Here is a 21,796-nt window from a genome sequence, read left to right on the forward strand (position 1 = left end):
AAGGCTCTGGGACAGAACAAAGGGGTGGAGGAGTGGCTGCCTGGAGAACAGAGAGTTCATTGCCCTGTTCCCATAGAGATTGGTGAGGTAGGGAGGTGTTGCAACCTCTCACATTAGGAGATGCCCGACCTGAGCCATGACCACGTCTTGCTGGCTGCCCTGTGCCAGCTGGTGGGCTGTGCCCAGGGAGGGCAGGGGATTGGAGCAGGAGGGAGGTGGGTTCCTGGGATCTGCAGGGCTGTAAACCATGCAGAACTGATGGTGCCCTGTGGCTCTTGGCCATGGTCTTGTGCCAGCTGGTCCTCCCCCTCAGCCACCAGGCAGGGTGAGCAAAGGAGAAAATGCCTCCTTGGAGATGAGAGCATGGAGTGACAGGGCAAGGGGCAATGGCTTCAAGCTGAAAGAGCAGGTTTAGGTGAGATATTCAGAAAAACTCCTTCACTGTGAGGGTAGTGAGAAAATGGAACAGGTTGTTTGGAAAAGCTGTGACTGCCCCATCCCTGGAAGTGTTCAAAGACAAGTTAGGCAGGGCTTGGAGCAACCTGGGATAGTGGAAAATATTCCTAGCCAGGCAGGGGCTTGGAATGGGATGATCTTTAAGGTCCTTTCCAATCCAAACCATTCTGTGATGATGGAGACGAATGCAGGAAAGGATCAGAGATTTAATCCTTGCTTGGGTTGGAGTTGTAGGGTTGCAACAGAAGGAGCCAGAGTAAGGCTGAAAGGGTCATGGATATTCCTTGTCCTGGCTATGAAACTGGCACTCCCAGGAGTTTTCCCAGCATGGTTCACTCAGCTCAGTCACTCTCTGTAGCTTTCATTTGTGACTTTAGCCATGGATTTGTACCAAATGTCACAGAAGTCATTAAACAGAAAGGACTGGAAGGGACACTGCTGTGTGTTGTGCCATGCTGTCACAGGAGATAATTCCCTCCAGCAACCCCTAAGATCTGTCCTGAAATCAATGATATCATAGACTGAAAATTCTTCCCAAATCTAGCCTGCAAGGAGTGTCTAAAATTACTCATTCTTGCCCAAATTTTCTTGATTCAATGGCATTTTCCCTTGTTGTCTGTCACCTTGCTGAATGTGGTTATGAAGAGACTCACATCTCTCTGATTTCACAGATTCAATATATCAAATCCACTTCTGTGTGGTGTCTCCACCTCTCTTATCACCTTGTAACTTATTTCTGTATCTGAAAATAATATCTATTTTTTTTTTTTTTCATGCATGTGAAGGTCCAGCCTTATCTAAAATGGACCAGAAGTGTCACCAGAATTCTGTAAAGGTCTCTTAACCCTTGTACCTGTCATCAAGAAATGCCACTCCTGTGACATATGGGAATTTCAAGTGAACATTTTTTTTTTTTCCAGGCAAACAGGACAAACCAAAAATCATCAGTGAAACAAAGTCACGAGGGTGATTAATTATTTACTGCTTCAGCCAGAGCAGCAAACTGAAACGAGGGAGAGCAAGAGCAGGGGTCAGCTCTGACTGCTCACAGAGGGCAGAGAAGTCTGTGCCTGCTGAACCAGCTGCTGCAAGTTGAGTGGAGGGCATGAAAAGGCTTCAGGGTTTTTTTTTTCTAACTCATTAATTCAGTATATCAGGGCTAGAAACAAGCAAAAATCTTCTTGTGGGTGGATGAGGAGGTTGAGGAGAGGCAACAGGATACAGGGGCAAAGAAAACTAATTCCCACCCATATTTCATTGAGCCCACATCCTTGAGGAACATGGTGAGGAAATTATCCTTCAGACCTCTGCCAGGAGCTGTGAGAGCTGGGGTGGGCAGTGATGGTTTAGGGAAAGGCTCTGTATTTCCACACACATGAAAATACACGTGTGTATTGTCACACACACACATTTAGAACCTGAGCCAGAGGCACAAGCTGAGACTGTTGCTGTCACCTCTCCTCCATTTCCCTCCTGGATATAGAAGTTTCAAGGAATCAGTCATTTATATTAAATCACTCTGTGTGCCTGGAATTTTATTGAAGGGAGTCATAGGGAACACTGACCACCTCCTTGATGCCTGGTTTGTGATCCAGGACATGGACACAACCCCACAACCCAAACCACTCTGAGCACCTGCCCAAGGTTTCAGACAGGCAGCCCATCCACCTGCACCCTCAGCTTCACTTCTGGAAAGACAAAAAGAAGGAAAAAAAGGTGGAGCCCATGATCTTTGTCATGTTTTAAATCATCAGTCTGTGATGTTTTAAAACACAGTCGGCTGTAAGGAAACCATCAAGGGTGAAGCTTACTTCAGAAATAACAGGATTTAATGGAAAAGAGAAAAGTGCTTTTCTATTCCTTGCATAATCCCACCTCCTGCCTGTCCCAGGCAGCACAAGGGGCAGGGATGTTTAATTTGGGGAGTGAGGCTGCTGAGCAAGCCCTGCTGGGCCATGATGCCACAGATGGTTCAATGCTCTTTAGAAACAAACAATGCCAGGGAGAGGGAAGGAAAGGGGGAATGGCTCCAGCCCCCTCAGCTCCCTCCCCCAGCTCCAGCTGGAGAGTGGCAGCAATGCCAGTCCCAGGTCCAGGCTCCCTCCAAGGAAACATAAATGTTCCTGGGGTGATAACAGCCCCCTCGAAGACTGCTTGGCACCAGGGAAAGGGAGTTTGGACACAGTGCTCCACTTCATCCTTCTTCTTGAGGACCAGGAAAAGATGATCCCAATAGTCTCCAGTGAACAGAGAAACAGTTGAGGCTGTGACTGACAGGAAGCTGTTGATCTTGAGGTCTCTGTTAGAGATATTATTATAATATTTGACCTGGCAGCCAAGCAGTGGGTGGTAGATCTTGTATGGGACCTGTCCTTTTGAAGGAAAATAATTTTGTCACCCAGAAAGAGCAAATTCATCTGCTTGGCTTCCTGATTCTTCAGGGAGCTTGGGAAGTTTGCCTTCACACCTTGGGAAATCACCACCAGTGGTCTGTATTCTGGACTGTGGGGAAGCCAGTGCAAATATCTTTGGCTCTGAAGGAGTTTCTCTGCTTTTAATTACAACTGATGAGCAGCTAATCTGCCTGATCAGAAGGGGAGAATTAATTTAGTGACAATCTCCTCTGTTCCAGCAGTAAATAAACAGGCAGAGGCAAGAAGTGGTGTTGAGTTCCCCTGTCCTGAAGTTAAGGGCATGGAACAAGTGACAGAGAGAGGGACCAAGTGTTTGCAGCCACAGTGAAGGTGGCAGCGGGCAGAGGGTGCAAGATGTTTGTTCTCCTTGACAGAGCACTCAATAAAGGCTGCTCATGCATAAAACTGATTTTCAGTGGGAAAATCCAGTCCTAGTGACTCAAGTGCCTGTCCAAGGCCAGTCATGGGAGCACCTCCAGCCTGTGTCCTGGCCATGGACCAGAGCAGGGAGGGAGATAAGTCACTGATAGCAGATTTTTAGAAAGCCATGTTTCAATCACCATTTTGAAAACTGATCTGTTCTTCCAGTCACCAAGGATGAGTTTTTCTGAGGTCCTGCATCAGCTTTGGAAGGGGAATATCAACCAAAACAATCCTTTTCTCCCATAGTTTGAACACTCTCAAAGAGTTTGGTTTGAGCTGCTGCCCTGCCAGCCCTCCATGTGAAAACACCAATGGTGTCCGAGGAGAGAAGTTCTCAATAGACAGGGAATAAGGAAATCCTTGGGAAGAACTCTCAGTGGTCACTGCAGGAGAGAAACAGGGCAGGGAACTGGGATGGGAGAAGCAGATCCCTGTAGGGCCATCAGCAGAGGAGAGCTGTGGGAGCTGTCTCACATGAGGCCAAGCCCAGGTTCCACCCAGGCTTATGGGGAGTGCAGAGGTGAGATGGGCATTCAGGGGACTCCGTAGAAATTGGGCACAAATGGAAGAAGGAATCTGGTGGCTGCTGGGCTGAAATGCCAGACCTTGATGGACATAAGGTCCAGCATCCAGAGACAGAGATGGAGACAATCCCTGTGGGAATAACACCTCTGTGATTTACACACCAGAGATATGTTTCATTGGGATGCATTTCATGATTGTGTTTCAGCAGGGAAACCTGAGGCTCAGTCTGTTCTGAATTTATCCAGATTTAATAGCAGAGATTTTCTTCTGGATGTTGTGTTTAACCCAAGCTGGAAACTCAGCTTCAGGCAGCTCTTGCTCACTTCTGCCCTGGTGGAATGGGGAGGAAATCAGAAGAGTGAAAGTGAAAAAACTTGTGGGTTGAGACAGAGACAGATTAACAGCCAAAACAAAATCTGTGGAAGCAAAGCAGAGCAAGGAATTTATTCACCACTTCCCATGGGCTGGCAGTTGTCCAGCCATCCCCAGGAGAGCAGGAATCCACCACAGGTAACAGTGACTTGGGAAGAAAATCTCCATCACTCCAAGTATCACTTCCTTCGTTCCTTTCTTCCTTCCTTGTTCTTCCTGCAAGTTTTACTGCTGAGCATGACCCCACCTAGTCTGGAATATCCCTTGGGTCGCCTGGGGCCAGCTGTCCTGGCTCTGTCCCCTCCCAACCTCTTGTCACCTCCAGCCCTCTCGTTGGTGGGGTGAGGAGCAGAAAAGGCCTCAAATGAGTCCTGCTCAGCCATAACAAAAAACATCCCTGAATTATCAGCACAGCTCCCAGCACAAACCCAAACCACCACTCCATCCTGGGAAGTAAATTAAATCCATCCCAGCCAAAACCAGCACACAGAAGGAACTTGAGGGACGTAGAACAAATCATCAGTGTCTGGTTTGTAAGTTGGGCATGTCCAGGCTGTGGGCAGTGAGATGTCCTTGTTACAGTGTTCTGTAAATACTGAATTTTGTGACTGTTATTGAAAACAGGTTTGATGTTTTAAAACCCAGTCTATACATGACCCAAAATCTTGTCTCTGTGGAGGGATAGTTCAGACCCCATCACTGTGTTAATAAATTCAGGTGTGTGTGTGTATTTTTAATGCATATATATTAGATATTCTATTCTATATTATTATATTCTATATTATTATAGAATATATTATATATTATATTTTTAATATATGTGTATATATATAAAATTTGCCATTCTGCTGGTGTTTATTGGTTGCCATACAATTCAAGAGTTCCCTGTAAAGTTCTTCCCACTCAGCTTTCATTCCTGCCATCCTAAATGCTATATTACCATCATCCAAACTGATTGGTCCTGTAGTCATTCCCTTTCCCAAATCCTTTGGGAATATGTGAGACTGCACAGACTCACTTCTTTAAAAAATACTGCATCACTCTGAGCCTTGAGTCAAAACCAGAGAGGGAGTTACTGTGAATAACAATGAAGATCACGGGTTTTGGTTTAAGAAAACCTTTATTTTCGTGTGCGAATAAAATAATAATATATATATTGCTTCACATCCTCCAAGAGCTGCATGAACCTGAAGTGATTGAACCTCCAAACACCCCTGTGAGGTAGGCTGGAATAGGTGGCCAGGGAGCCAAAGTGGCTTGAGTATTAGAAGCAAAAAGGGAGTGACTTCAGCGAGGAAAAACCCGGATCTCCAGAAGCAGTGTGCTAACAGGACATGCCCTCTGGAAGCTTCTTTTAAAGCTCATTTGCAGGAGGCTTTAGGCAGAGGAGGAATCCATGAAAATCAGCTCCTCAAGGCAGTGGAAATGTTGCTGGTCCAAGGGCTCTGATCCAGGAAAGCCTTTTCTTCTTATTCTGCCAAAATCCTGCAAGGATACAGAGGGTCTTGTTATTGTGCTGCAGTTCCACCTCAGCTCATTCTTTAAAAGCCTCAGTACCTTCTAATTACCTTTCAAAATGAACCTATAGGGTGGGTCCAGCCTGCAGGTTTAAAAACCTACATCTCTGTGTGTGTTGGGTGTCCAGGTCTGCAGATTACCAGTGTATAAGAACTGTGGCCACTGGCAAATGAGTTATCTGACCACTTGTAATGACATTTTTTATTCAGTTTACACCAAAATAAAAACTGGGGATTTGATGTAGCTACTGAGCACACAAGTTTAGTGCCATCTGAAGTGGTCTGGGGTATCTGCTTGGCCTCCAGACATCTGTCTTTTCTGAAAATCAGTGTTTTCCCTTAGAGCTAACTATTTAAATACTCCAAGGCACTTCAAATGCCACTAAACATCTCAATGTATCCTGCTGAATCAAGCCCTTCATGTCTAAATTCAAAGATTTGTTTTCAAGCAACCTGAGCTGGAAAAAAAAAATATTTATATTGTACTTCAGAATACCCTTTGGTTTTAACTTCTACTCTTGTATTGGTCAGCTCAGCTGAAAATCAAACAGCCAGTATAAGAACTTTAGTCCTGAACTCTAACATGCATCAGTATCAGGTACATTCTTCCAAGAAAGAGTATTTCTGTAGGAAAATTACACCTGAAACCAGACTCGAGAGGTCTTGTTCCTTTCCCAAGCTCAGTTTTGTTTGTGTCAGGTCTAGCAGATGTTCTGACAGAAATTTCATGTTGGAGCTCTCCCATCTGCTCCATTTGCTATCAGTGGAAGCATGAGTGGTCACAGAAACTGAGGGATCACATCACTGCTTTGTAAAATCATCTAATATCAGGTTCCTTCTGCTCCATTTGCTTTCCTGAATTCCCAAATGCATCCTTAGCATCTTAGTCCTTAGCATCTTATTCTCCTGGCCACAAACCTGCCCTATTATTAGAATTACTTGGTCTTCCTGAAACCACTGAGGATCCCCTTTTGCTGAATAAATGTATAAAACCTTTTTCCTAGAACCATCTCATCAGATTTCTTCAGTTTCTGGGAATCTTTAAACCCTAGCAATTCTATAAATAACAGAATCACAGAATAAGGAGTTCTGGAAAATTCAGACACTGACAAATTCACTCCTCTTCACCTTTCTAAGAGCTGTGCAGTGGTGGAAGGAAGGAGAGATGGGGAGAGCAAAGTTCTGTGAACACTTTTCCCTCTTTAAATGTACTTTTTGTAGGTAAATTTTAAAATTAAAACAGATGGATGATAAAAAGCTTCCCCTGATGGGTATAAATACTGTGAAGCATTTTCCGAATTATTTCTTGAAAAAACTTCTTTCTTTTCTCATAAAGATTCAAACTAAAGTAAAAAAATACTGAATTTCTGGAATTTTTGACCATTCTGAATTCTTTCTAAATTCTGAATTCTTTCTCCAATACATCACTTCCATTCAAACGAATTTTCTCCCTAAACACACATCATTATACACGTCTTCCTCCTCCCTCTGGACTTTCCCACCCAGGGTTGCCCTGCAAGCCCCCCTGAAGTTTTGCTGATTATTCAGAGAAATAGAGGATAAAACAGGGGACCTTCTGAGGGCCCTGAGATGTTTTGTCACCTACTTGGAGCAGCAGTTCAGCAGCCCCCCGTGGCAGGTCCCCGTGACAGTGAAGGCGGGTGGGCACGCCCCGGCACGGCAGAATTTTCCCTGGCTCCGGCACTCGACGGTGTCAGCAAAAAGAGGGTCTGCAGAACCTGTGGGGAGTGGCAGGAGTTAAAATCTCAGCCTTCTGCCTGAAATGATGAGAGGTAAATGCTCAACAAATCGTGTGTTGTCTTTTTTTATCAAGAGGGGCATCCTGAGTGCAGATGCTCCTGGTCCCACCACTGCACCATCCCCAGGGCATCAGATTTTGTCTTTCGGCTGATGGTGGCTTTTTCCCCTCCTGTGAACACTCTTCTGTTTACAAACCCTTTTGCTCTTTATAGGAGTTTTGCTTCTTACCTGAAGTAGCCTGGAAGAGGAGGAGGAAGACAGCGAAGAGCAGGTAGAGGATCTTCATGGCTGTCAGTTGCTTGTGGGTTGTGAGGTCCTGCAAAGCACCTGAAAGGCCAATGGTGGCTGGAGCTGGCTTGAGCCAGGGCTGGGACAGACACCCAGTATTTATAGGGCCCTTGGAGTTGTGCAAGTGTGACAAGTCAATGAGTAACTGCCTTGAACTTTCTGGAGAGGGACTGGACCTCTTATCACAGGTGGCAGTGGATGTGTTGCAATCCCCCAGGGGTGAATTTCCACTTCATGGGTCAGTTATATAATCTGACCATCAGCCAAGCCTGACTGAGCTGCACCAATTTTCATGGCTTTTGGAAACCTCTTCCCAACACTGGCACCAGGATGGGTTGGGGGGACTTGGAAGTCAGTGACCATTGGAGTGGGGACCCAGCTTTGACCCTGGATTCATCACTCACTGACAGTTCATGTAACATTTTGTCTCCATCTCCCCATCCCTGTAGCCAGATGGATGATGTCAAAGGCAAAGGAAAGCATTGGGAAAGACTTGAGGTGATGCAACTGTTCTCTGTCACTTTTTAAACAGGTCTCAGGACAGCCTCACCCACTGCAGGGGGCTGACACAAAGCTCTCCCCCTCCTTCAGTCCTCACTTGTATCACAGAATCACAGAATAGTTTGGGCTGGAAGGCACCCTAAAAATCATCTCACTCCAACACCCCTGCCATGGGCAGGGACACTTTCACTAGAACAGGTTGCTCCAAGCCCCATTCAGCCTGGCATTTCATCCCACATCATTCCCACTGCTCTGCCTTCAGCCTTAAGGGGCAAATTCTGACCTCTTTGCAGTCAGTTTGTTTGTCCATATTAAAAACCTCAGGAGTTAAGAGCTCTAAGGATCACTTATACATCTCTTTTCTTTTAAAGGGAATAAACTACTTCATTTACATGCACAAGTTTGTGATGCAATGCCAAATATTTCACCTCTTATTGCCCTTAAAAAGTTGGGAGAATGTGCTGATTCCACAAGAATCATGTCTGACACAATGCTTTGAAGGACAACATCTTCTGGGGCTTCACTTCAGAGCATGATCACTGTGGCTGTAAATTTTCTTAAAAGGAGATCAATGCAGGTAGGTTCTCCTTCACAAAATCCTGGGCTAATAAACAGCTTAAACACTGTCACAACCTAGGTGTTTCTGCAGTTCCTACCTCTGACATTCTGGTTCAGTGGTTTGCTTCCTTATTACCTCGTTCATTATATTTAACTCGGAGTTAATGGCGTTTTTGTTCCAAGAATTGTTCGAAGGATGAAAACATTACTGAGGTTTATGTTTAATTTGCACAGTAATGGGCCAGATCGAGCAGCTGAGAGGGAGGAAACAAGGTGAGTTTATGCAGCAAAGAACAGCAAGATAAACACTGATTTCCCTCTTCCACTCATAAAATCTAATTAACCAAGAAATGCCAAGTGCCCCTTTTTTGTCCCTCTTTTCTTTTCTGTACCCTTGCCTTGAAAATTATCTTTTCCTTTGCCACCAAATCTTCAGCTTTCCCCATTTCTAATGAAGAAGAAATTTAATTTGCCCCCCCTCTCTTTTCTCTTTAGTGGGATACAGAGAGGCAAACACCTGACCTGCAACAGCAGCATGAATTAACCAAAAAATAAAACCCTTTTGTTTTTCTCAAGACCCTTTGAGATGTGAATTCCTCTCACTTGTCTTTCACACAGACAGAACAGCTGGGAATGTGTGCAAGTGGAAGCACTTATCCATAAGTCAGCCCAGTGAGGGAGGAGGGGTCTTCTTCCCAAATAAATCAGAGTGTGGCACTGGGGAAGGTTATGATTACTTTTTGTTATTTGAAAAAGCTCCACTCACTTCCATGGCTTTATTTTCCCTCCTCTGGAACAGAGTCAATCTATTATTGAAGCTAAATTATATAATTTCATTTATATGGATTGCCATGGCACTCAGATTTTGCTGAACAGCCTCCTTCCCTGCAGAAAGAGAAGAGCCCCCTAGGAAACAGGGAAGAAGATTTTTGCAATAAGGGTGGCAAAACACTGGCACAGGTTTCCCAGAGCTTTAAGGTCCTTTCCAACCCAAACTCTTCAAAGATTCCATGATTCTATGGAAGTGACCAACATTTTGAGCCCTGCTAGCACAGGCAACCTGAAAATGTTACTCAGAGCAAGAGGAAAATTCCATGACTTTGACTCCTAACAAAAACAAAGACAGGAGTAAACTGGTTGCTTCAAACCAGGCAAAACTTGTATAAGACAGGCAAGGAGCAGAACAATTCATGCAGCACAGCAGTGACCTGGGGCTGGAACATGGAAGTGTGTGCATGGAACTCTATCCCACAGTACCCAGGTCCAGGATGAAATCCTGGGGATCTCTGTTGAACATTAACTTCCACACATGAGCTGGGAATTCAAGGAACTGCAAGTACCTATCCCAGAGAAATCAAGTTCTCTAAGCAAAGAGGAACTGGGGTGACTTTGTAATTCAATTTTCCTGATTTTTGCCCAAGCATCCCCTTTCCAAAGGTGATATTGCAAGGAAAATCCAAAATGTTGAGTGGGGAAAACCTTAGCAAACAGCATTTCAATCTGATTTTTTCAGTCTTCTGGAAAACAGGAGTTTTTCTTCTCTTGTTCCCTCCTTGGGTAACAAACTACCCCCATAATAATTCACAGCAAGCACCATACATGATGTTATATAGGAGGGTTTTGCCTCAGTGTTTTCTCTTGTGTGACTCATCAGCTAATGGCAAATGAAAAGAAGTCTAAGAACTACAATGCTTTTGAGAAAGGTTGTTTAAAATAGGGTACATGTATTTGGATGGTGGCAAAACTTCATTTTACCATTGTAAACATAAATATGCCTTTAAAATTTCATAGGCACATGGTTATTTAAGAAATCGTGCTTATGTTCCATTAAAACCAAATGCATGTTAAAACATAATCCAGCATTTTCCTGGCTTTCCTAATGATAGCACAAATCATTATTATAGAATAGTGAAAAGATTTGGGTTGGAAGGGACTTTAAAGATCATCCAGTTCCACCTCTGCCACGGGCAGGGGCACCTTCCACTCAGCCAGGTTGCTCCATTAGCCTGGTCTAATGGAAGGTGGAACATCCTTGGAACTGTTCAAAACCAGGCTGGATGAGGCTTAGAGGAACCTGGGGGAGTGGAAGGTGTCCCTGCCCATGGCAGAGGGTGGAAACTGGATGGTCTTTAAGTTCCCTTCCGGCCCAAACCATTCTGTGATTCCATGTTTCTACCCTTTCACATCATCCCTAAGGGCAGGTGGAAGAGGTTTACAGTGACTTCTGTGAGCCAGAGAGAAGTTTGATAAGAGGATCCATGTTCACCCCTGAAAGAATTTTCTACCAAGGTCATTGACATAGAAACCAAGAAAGAAAGAAGGATAAAGAAGAGAAACTTGCAACTGCCTATTCCAATGAGCACTTTCTTTGTCTCTCCTGACAAATGACTGAAGTGTAAACTTATGAGCTTTGTAAGAATGCATAAAAAGCATGCATGCTAAAATAAAATCTGTTTGAGCCTTCTGAAAATGGAGTGTGTTGCTTTGTATTGTCTCTGTCTCAACTACGACAAGAGCAAAATGAGAATGGGAAAATGAGGGCCAAGGTTGCTTCATCCATGAAAATTTATTAGTGGACATCCTCTAATGGATACACTTGGCTTTCATACACAATCTTCCTACAAGTCACTTGTCATTAGAGTGGTTTGTGCCATTTCCCATGGGCTAAATGGGCACATAGGGCAGGTTTTACCTCTGTTTCTCCCTCACTCCTCACTGCACTTGAGTGTTTTAAAAGTCTCCTATTAAAGAAATACCCTAAAATTTTCAGATGAGGAGAAATACAGCAGATGAGTTAATGAATCCTGGTGTGTGAGACATTGGCTGGTGTCACTGAAAGGGCACAAGGGGAGGCTCCTGTACATTTCAGGTTCAGGGATGGTGCTGTGCTGAGGTCTGGGAGCCTGGTCAATCATTACCTGCCCTTGGCTGCTTTGATCTCAGCTGCTTGTGCCCTCCTGTTGCAATCCAGACACTGAGTCAACATTAAACAGACATTTAAATGACAGCACTGAACACCAGCTGGGAGAAAGTACTGTCCTCTGTGCCTCTAAGCTGAAGGGGAATTCCTCTGTGGAGGGGACGGTGAGAAGGAATAATAATGAGTGTTTGAGAGGAAGGAGGAAGGCTGGATCTCCTGTAGGCTGTGGAGAAAAGACTGATGCTTCTCTGGTCCTGATGAGGAGTTCCCTGATCTGTCACACAGCCCTAATGCTGCAACTTTTCTCAAAAAATACTGAGACTTCTGTGTGGATGGTATCCTACAAAATAAACTTTAATTTTTAAGAGTTATTGTACAGCTGACGACGAGCTAAAACACCAGAACTGTCTTCATTAGACAGTGAGCAGGGTCTAAATGCTTCCCTCTGTGCATCATTCAAATGTCCATTCCTGTGGTGTATTGGGTAGGTTCTGTTGCCTTTGGCACCACCACCACCATCAAAAACAGAATCATGGAACTCCACTGGTTCTTGTTTGTCACCATGATATTTTATGAAAAATCCCTTTGCCAGGATTTCTTCTCCTGGGAAGCTGGGAAGCTTCAGGTTCTCCCTGTTTTGCTGCTCTGGAATGTGCTTTGGAGAACTGTTTACCCAGTATGTGAATTGTTTTTAATTAATGGCCAATCACAGCCAGCTGTGTCAGACTCTCTGAGTCTGTCACGGGTTTTTATTATTCATTCTTTTCTAGCCTTCTGATGTCTCCTTTCTCTTTCTTTACTATAGTTTTAGTGTATAATTTCTTTTACTATAATATCATAAAACAAGAAATCAGCCTTCTGAGAACATGGAGTCAAATTCTCATCTCTCACCTTGTCCTGGGGACCCCTCACAACACCACAACACGTGTTAGGTAGGAAGCTGCTAACGCTGCAGCCATAAGAATTGGATTCATATACATTTATATCTATAATCAGTCAGATCAGCATGGCATTGACCATCTCCCTGTTCTCATCTGTAGTAGACAACTCCCTTGTGCCTGCTGCATTGTAGTATCCAAGATCTCATTGCAATTTATTGAGCTGCATCTAATTCAGGCAGAAGAGTGTGAGCAGTGATTCAGGATGTGACCACTGAAAACTCATTTGCAATATTCAATTATTAGAACAGCCCTGGCAGTTTTGTCCTCTTCTAACCCTGTGCCAAAATTTCCTGGGCTGTTTCCATGATTAGTCCTGGCTAGGAACTATTCCAGCAGGCAGCCTGGAGTGGTCACCTTGGACTGGAAGCCAAAAATTGCACAATATGGGTATGGTCAAATGATGTCATCTCAAAACCCAGAGAAAGGCACTGCTATGAGTCCAGAAGCTTTCCAGACTGCCTTTTCAACTAATCATTTTATAATTATTACATATTTCAGCTGACAGAATGAGAGGACACCGTCCCAAGCTGTGCCAAGGGAAATATAGGTTGGATATTAGGAAAAAGTTTTTTACAGAAATAATGATCAAGTTCTGGAATGGTCTGCCCAGGGAGGTGGTGGAGTCACCATCCTGGATGTGTTTAAAAAAAGTCTGGATGTGGCCCTTGGTGCCATGGTTTAGTTGAGGTGCTAGGGCATGGGTTGGACTTCATGATCTTGAATGTCTCTTCCAACCTAATGATTCTGTATTTCTGTAAATTATTCTGGTTTGTCTGGTTTGGCACCAGCTGCAAATGAGCCTTTTATAAAATGCTTAATAAATTGTCCTTCTCCCCTTCCTCGTGGTTCAGTTGTCTTGAATTCCTCTGTCCTGCTGCTAGCAATCTTTCTTCTGCTGTAAGTGATAACTAATAACAATAATTTGTTTGAGATCTAAATATCTGTCTTCTACACAGGTCAGTGTCCTGATCAAAGTATGGAATTCCATAGAGTTTCATTCCTGTCTCTGCTTGGATGCCAATGTCCCCAAGAGAAATCACAGAGATTATGGATGCCTAGATCCCACTCTGTCAGTCAGCCACTGCTGATCTCCACTTGTACAGATGGCACACAGTGAGGGATAACACTAAAAGAAAGAGTACCACTAATCTAACAAAAAATTGTGTCCATTCAGTTATGGCTTGAAATATCATATCACAGGATGGTTTGGGTTGGAAAGACCTTAAAGAACATCCAGTTCCACCCCCTGCCATAAGCAGGAACACCTTCCACTGTCCCAGGTTGCTCCAAGCCCCATCCAGCCTGGCCTTGGACACTTCTAAAGAACAGAGAAAACCAGCTACCAGCTGGTAGAGTCACCTGAAATAATTGGATACTTTGATTTACTCAGTTACCTCATTTCTAGACCTGTGTAAAGCAGCCCACAACTTCAAAGGTCAATATCAGGGACAAAACCCAGTTGTGCAAGCCATGATATCATCAAGCACGTCACCAATTTCCAATGAGCCAAACAGGGCATTGTGTAATGCAGGGGCCAGAGCTGGGAGTGGAGTTTGCTTTCTCCCACCCAATAGGCCACATCTGCTGGGGACCAGAAGTGGCAGTGCCTGGCTCTTCACTTGTTCCTACATCCCCCAAATGTTTACTTCCCAGGTTCTAGTTTAAATTTCAGTTAATGTTTTTTCTTGAAACTCTTTTTCCTACATTTAGTTTTTCCTGTAACTATACCTTTTGTGGATTGAAAGCACTTTTTAGATGACTGTGTTATTTCTTAGGGGTCATAAAAACAGGACTCTGAGCATTTCCTTGATATCTGATGCACTTTAAATATCTCCTTGAGATAAGCATGAGGGTGGTGAGGCTCTGACACAGGTTGCCCACAGAAGCTGTGGCTCTCCCATCCCTGGAAGTGTCCAAGGCCAGGCTGGACAAGGCTTGGAGCAACCTGGGATAGTGGAAGGTGTCCCTGCCCATGGCACAGGATGGAACTGGATGATCTTTAAGGTCCCATCCAACCCTAAACATTCCATTCTGTGGTCTATCAGATGAACCTCTGGGAGCACCATGTAAATATACTTTCTACCTCTCTTTTCACTTCATCTCTTTCATTCCATCTCTTTTATTTAATCTCTCCATTCACAGATATTTTCCCCCACTACACTGGTCTCCATGCTGTGGGATGAGGTTTGCTCCAGCCTCAGCTGGGAGCAGGGCTGACATTGCAGCAGCTTTACAATTCCAGCATGGAAGAATCCCTCAAAAAACAGGGAAGACACAGAGTGGTTAATTTTTATCTCCCTTCCTCACAGACATGTTGACATGGCATAAACCATCCTGACTCCCATCTGCTGAAGTTTACAAAATGTTCAAGATGATTTTCAATGACCCCAAGCCCCCTGTGCACAGAGGTCTCCACAGAGCCATGCAGGGCCAATAGCTCCTGCTCCCCTGCACATGACTTTCCTGGGAAACCACGTCTTGAGCAGCAGCACCTCACCCCCTCCTTCAAGGATGGGATTCCTCCTGGGTAATGAGCCACACACTTCTAGGAAACTTGGAAAGGCCAAGACTTCCTAGCAGCATTTTGGGCTACATTTCTCAAGTCATCTGCACATTTTCACTCCCACGCCTTTGCTGGGGGTGTAAAAAAGAGTTTAACCCCGCTTTCACCCCTATCTCCAACCCTCCAGAGGGGCAGTGAGGCTGAGTTTGTGGGTGTGGGTGCAGAGGTCCTTTCCAGCCCAAAGCATTTTGTGATTCTGAGGCAGCAAGGGTGGCTGGCCACATCCATACTGTTAAATTCCTCCAGCTTCAGGAACAGGTGGCTGGATTAAAACTATCCACAGGGAGTGGCTCCTAGCCCATACCATGGATTTGTGACAGTTCTGGGCCCAAACTAAGCCAGTTTAGCTGATATTACAGAGCCAGGCCCTGTACCTCTGTCCCTACACTGTTTTAATGCCAACATGGACATGGTGCTGCTCCAAGACATTTTGTGATGGATGTTCTCACAGGAGAGGGTAGACAGAGCCTTTCCTTCCCTCCTTCCCCTCCACTCACTCCTCCTGCCCCAGGACGCTCAGCAGTTCTGCTGGTTCATTATTTGGACCAAAGCTGTTGCAATCACACCACAAGTAAGTGAAATCTCTGGCTTTTACCCTCAAATCTAATTGGCATTTCAGATTACAGCAGTTCTGTGTTTAATGAGCCATTTCCACCATGTAAAGGACATAGGTCTTGTGCAGTGATTCAGTTGCAAGAACAGTTTTGGTTACAGGGATATGATATAAAATCTCAGAGGAAAAAGGAAGGAAGGAAGGAAGGAAGGAAGGAAGGAAGGAAGGAAGGAAGGAAGGAAGGAAGGAAGGAAGGAAGGAAGGAAGGAAGGAAGGAAGGAAGGAAGGAAGGAAGGAAGGAAGGAAGGAAGGAAGGAAGGAAGGAAGGAAGGAAGGAAGGAAGGAAGGAAGGAAGGAAGGAAGGAAGGAAGGAAGCCAAGCTGTTGGATCAAATCCCATTTGCAGACAGCTCCTGTTCTTACATCAGGGACAAAATCCCAGGGAAAAGTTCAGGCAAAGAAAAGAAATTTGGTTGATTTTCCATGCTCAAAAGTCTAAGAGCTATATTATTTCTCTATCAACTTTGGGAGATGGGGAATGATATGCTGAGCAGGGCCATCTGCTCCAGCCTCATCTTGCCATTTTCTTCCTTGGGAAAAATTCCCATCATGACTTTTTCACAAAATACAGGGCATAAAAAGTGTCTAACACACTTCTGGGGCTTTAAAAAGCTAATAGACTGTGAAAGAGCAGGGAATGGAAATTAGGATGACGGATACTTACAAACTGATGAGCTCTGGCTTATATTCATTTAGACATTTATTTATTTTAAAAATCTACTCTTGATTACATCTCACTGCCAGTATTGGTGTCTGCTCACAAGGGTGGTCCCTGTGCTTTGTCCAGGTTTTCTTGGAATTTGTTCTAATATTAGCCTAGATCCTAAGACAACAACCTGAAAATCACTCATGAGTACATCCTGGGTCAGCACCTGGCAAAACAGCTGAAAAAACAGAAAAAAAGAGTTTACAAGAAATTAATTATGAATTAAGGTCTGGAATCTGATGACAAAGAAATTTGACAATTTCTAGCCTTGGGTATTGCAACAGAGATAGAGATAAGAAATTGCTTTGAGCCTTTTTTATTGTTATTTTCCCCTGAAATAAATCCAAGGAAATATTTCTCTCTTGAAGATTCTTAGCAGATAATCCATCCCATACTGGTTTATGGCCTGATTTAAAGATATCAGCTGAAGGCCCTTCTGCCTCCTGCAGAGAAAGATAAATATCAACCACATGCTGTCAACAAAATGTACATTAGGGAAGAAATTTCCCAGTGTCACAACCTGGGTTATTTTCCCCTAAATCCATTACCCACAAGTACTTCTGTTATATATTTTCCCTTGCTCCATTTATGAAGTTCTCTGAAGTCAGTGTGGCTTTTAAATACCTGAAATAAAATTGCCAAAACCCAACACTTTGGAGTTTTTTCCCATGCCATTGCTGAAGATATTTATAAAAATTCATCCCCACATGGAAGACAGAGCAATCACAGCCCTGACACCCCCATCCTGCTGCACACTAAGGCAGGAGGGAGATGTAGATGTAAACAGGGAAGGGATGAGACCGCCAGGGACAGGCTTGGTCAGAAGAAATGGGAGACACAAAGTCTGTTAGAATCACAGAATTACTGAATTATTGAGGTTGGAAAAGAGCTCCCAGACCACTAAGTCCAACCTGTGACCGATCCCCACCTTGTCAGAGCACTGAGGTCCACGTCCAAAAATTCCATGGACACTTCCAGGGATGGAAACTCCACCACCTCCCTGGGCAGCCCCTCCCAACTCCTGAGCACCCTTTCCATGAAGAAATTCTTCCTGGTGTCTAAATGTTAATAGGTTCCTCCATCACTTCTCCAGCAGTCACTTCATTGATTGGTTCAAGTGCTGAGGGAATAAAGGCTAAAGATCTTTTTTTTTGGCATGGAATGAGCCTCCCTCCACAAACAGGAGGACCTACAAGTTGTCCAGAGAGGGTGTGGAATCTCCTTCCCTCACTGGAGATATTCCAGAGCTGTCTGGACACAATCCTGTGCAATGTCTTCTAGGATGAGCCTGCTTGAGCAGGGAGGTTGGGCCAAATGACCTCCAGTGATGCCTTCCAACCTTGTCCATTCTGTGTTTCTGTGGTCTTTATTCTTAGGAAGGTCCAGCAGACCAAAAACAACCTTCCCTTGGTCACTCTCAGGGAGATGTGACCTTGTCCTCAACTTGGACACTGAGGCTTGAACCAACAGGGTGGAGAGAAATGAAAACAAAACTTCACCTTCCAAAACAGTCATGGGGTCACTCTAGAAGGAAGCCTGGTGACACAAGAGTGACACTGTTGCTTATACAGACAGAAAAAAAGCACAACCAAAACAAACCAACCTTGCTGCCTGACAAAACATAGTTCAAGTTTCTACAGAAAAACATTTCCACCAGACACAAAAAGTCCAGAATTGAACCCAATCTGTCCCTGTGTGAAGGAGTGCCAGCTTCAGGTTTCACATCCTCCTCTGGTCAAGCTACTTCTAAGTCAATATTCAGAGTAAAGTACTTTGTGTAGCAGACCTTGATAGGGCTTATCACCATTCTCTGAGAACCGGATTTTCACTGGAAAATAAAGTTATATAGGAAAGAGAATTCGTTACAGGAATTTACAGCAATATGGAATATTTTAAGCTTTTCTCCCTCACATTTCCCCATTTGATACAGCCTCAAAGATTTCCTTGTTTATGCTAGACAGAGTAAGTATTTCAACTGGAAACATTTGAAGAGTCTCAAGACAATGAAATAATCTTGGTTATTAAGTAGTTCATGACAACTTTCCTTGAATGGGAGACATCAAGTTCTACTCTTTTGAAGTGTCTCTTTAATTAAACCTGATCACCAGGCTCTTCATAGAATCATCAAATGGTTTGGGTTGAAAGGGGACCTTGAAGATCCTCTTGTTCCAACCTCCCATCATGGGTAGGGACACCTTCCCTAGATTGTGACTCAAAATGCTTCTGATTAAAAAAATAAAAAGGCTTTCAGAAGTCTTAAGAGTTTGGCCCTTTGAAAAGTGAGAATATTTGTAAACTCAGCATTTTTTTATGAAATGTAAAACCGTTCCTGTTGCCTGCAGTGAAAATAGTTGTGATGGGAGGTCTACAAGAATAATGCTTCCTACCAGATATCCTCTCAAGAGAGTGCCAGTTGTCCCAGCTACAGCATCTTGAAAAATTTGGAGTACTATTGGGGTACTATCTGGGGCTTTTTCATCTGTGGAAGATTTACAAAAGGAAATACCTGAGTTTCTTTCCATTCTGAGAAGTCAAAGGGACAGAAAATCACATTATGGAGACAGAGCCAAAGCCAAGGACATTTGACTTAATGATCTTAGAGGTCTTTTCCAACCTCGATGATTCTGTGACATTGAAAGCAGTGAGGCAGCGACATCTTGAGGAAATCCTGCTCACTCAACCCTTTGGTGGCCCTCCAGGAGTTATGGAATAAGGGATCTTAGGTTCTGGTATTTCTTATTGATCCATTGTCTTGTCTCAGTATGTCTCCTGCTTATATATTTTTAAATTCACCTTGAAAGAGCCCTTAAGGGAATTAAACTACTTTTTATGAATTATAACTCATATAAGGTCCTTCCTACAGATTCAAGCCTTTTTCCCAGCCCTCCATCCCCTCTGTCCATCTCACCATGGGGAATCAAGAGAAGACTAAGCAGAGAGTTAAAGATCCTGATGACTAGTCCTGATGGCTCAGCTTAGGCTCCCCACACCCAGGTGTTCCAACAGAATCAACAAAAAAACTTCACTGACACAGTGAAGCAAGTTCAGTAACAGCCATCAAGGTGGTGGGGGAGTTGGATATGGGGTTTGTGGAGAGAGATGGGGAGAAATTCGGATTATTCGATCTGAGGATGAACGTATAAAGGGATCTTATCCCCCCTAACAATTCCTTGCCTTTCCAAAGGGATTTTGGGACCAGAAATGAAGCCACATCTAGAGTGCCCACTATTCCTGTCAGCTTTGCATACTTAGGATAAGGGAAAGCTGAAGGCCTGCTTTGAAGAACCATAACTTTGAAGATACTTTGAACACTCAAGCAGCAAGGAAAGACCACTCTGCCATGGGTCATCCACTGCCCTTCAGCAGGGATTTGGGGAACAGAGTTATGGAGTGGGAGGGCAAAAGGAAATGTTCAGGAGATGCCCATCTCACATCCCACAGAGGGGGTGTCCTGACCCCGGTGTGATTTGAACACACAGCCTTCTGATTTGGAGTCAGATGCACTGCATTGCACCACGAAGTCAGGAGTTGAATGCTCTTTACTCAAATATCATCCTGGAATTTAGGGCATTCTTTGAGGGAATGGGAATTTTGTTTCACCTGGCAGAGGAGTGGCACCATCGTTGCCTGCCTTGCCTTGCTAAACAAAATATTCTAGATATTTAGAATATCTAAACGAGATAGTTCAGAGGAAAAAGGACAAAAATGGCCACTGCCCAGAGCAGCCTCTCCCAGGAGAAACAGACTCCTGCATGTGGTGTCTCCAGAAGGACAGGAAAATGGTGGCCCAGTGTTGGAACCCTGGTTACTAAGAATTTCAGACGTTCTGTGCTGTCAGGCACTGACCCCCAGGAGAACACTCCATTTGACCTGAGGTTGTGGAGAAAGCTTCCAAAATGGAATGATAGAACTGGGATGATGAGAGTGTAGTTTGAATAGAAGTGTGTAATATCACATAGTAGAAAACTTAAGAGTTTAAGGTTTTAGAATATAGTAATATATATAAAACAAGATTGAAGTTTTAGAGCAGAAGCTAGTCCTTCTTCTTCACCTTTTTCTTTGTAGGTTTGAGTAGTATTGTTTAATTAGATGAAAAAAGTCTGCATTGCAATCCATAAGTAGTCATTAAGTCAAAAATAAAAATAATTTGTGTCACTTCTTAATTAAACAGTTTATCCTTAAAAAACCTTATAGAGAGAGAGAGATACGACTCCATTCTTAGTTTGTTAAAATAAAATACTCTAGAACTCACAGTGTGTAAAACTATAATATAGATAACAACTAATAAACATCTGGGTCCAAACATGAAATTCCATCTGATGCATTTAAACTCAACCTCAACAAAAAAAAAAAAAAAAAAAAAAAAAAGAAAGCAAAAACTCCACAGCCCAGCACCTCCCTGGGGACAGAAGCCCCATTCACCCAGAAGATACATGGATATCAAATCCATAATTCACAGGTCACAGGTCATAACCCAAGTGCAGGACAAGCAGGGAGGTGTGGTGGGTGTCTGCTGCACTTTAGCTCATGAGGAAGCTGAAGGAAGTGAAGGCTTTCTCTGAAAAGAGGAAAAAGCTTCACAACTGCAGGCTCAGTCACTCCTGGGGGATCTGGACTTGCCTCCATGTGATGTTTCCCTGTAAGACCTGGGGAGGTGGTACTGTCAGTCCTGGAATGTTTAAGGACAATGGTTCAGTGTAAGATGATGAAAATAGAGAGGGGTTCCTGATGAACACCATGAGGAGTTTTTCTCAAGAAAAGAGTCAAAAAGAAGAGTCTGGTCCATCCCACCTCAGAGACCAGGTGAGAATGTTCCTGAAATGAAAGAAGAACATGATGATGGTTGGAGACAGAGACCATGGATTTCCCAAGGGCAGAACACTCTGGCATGATAACTCCTTCCTCGATGGCCAAATAGATGCTGAGGAACACCTTTTATCTTGACTTTGGTTTCACCCATGACAACATCTCCCAGACATGTCCCTGCAGCAGGACATGCACAGAGAGCAGCTGAGCTCAATCCAAAGGCAAAGCAAAGGGCCAGGACCAGGCACTGAGCGGGTTGGGGTCAGGGGCTGGGGCTCCAGGGGACCCTTCACTGCTGCATGCTGAACTGGGTATGCTTTGGGGTCTCTGTGGTGGGAGCAGAAGCTTTTCCACAGAAGGAAGGAAGGACACAGCCAGCCTGGCAGGGACCTGGGGGTGACCAGGGGACAGGGCCAGTGGTGCAATGGACAAC

The 21,796-nt window shown here is 44.1% G+C and overlaps 1 protein-coding gene across 1 annotated transcript; it reads right to left on the reverse strand.

Moving 5' to 3' along the window:
- Positions 1–7,309: 7,309 nt before the first annotated feature.
- LOC132325879 (gallinacin-10-like) lies at positions 7,310–7,852 on the reverse strand. The gene is made up of 2 exons (XM_059843433.1): positions 7,697–7,852; positions 7,310–7,446 (listed from the first exon to the last, which is right to left on the reverse strand). The coding sequence occupies exons 1-2, from the start codon at positions 7,752–7,754 to the stop codon at positions 7,310–7,312; spliced, it is 195 nt and encodes a 64-aa protein (XP_059699416.1). The 5' UTR covers positions 7,755–7,852.
- Between the last annotated feature and the right edge of the window lie 13,944 nt (positions 7,853–21,796).

This window comes from Haemorhous mexicanus, chromosome 3, assembly GCF_027477595.1.
Source record: "Haemorhous mexicanus isolate bHaeMex1 chromosome 3, bHaeMex1.pri, whole genome shotgun sequence".
Lineage (NCBI taxonomy): Eukaryota > Metazoa > Chordata > Aves > Passeriformes > Fringillidae > Haemorhous > Haemorhous mexicanus.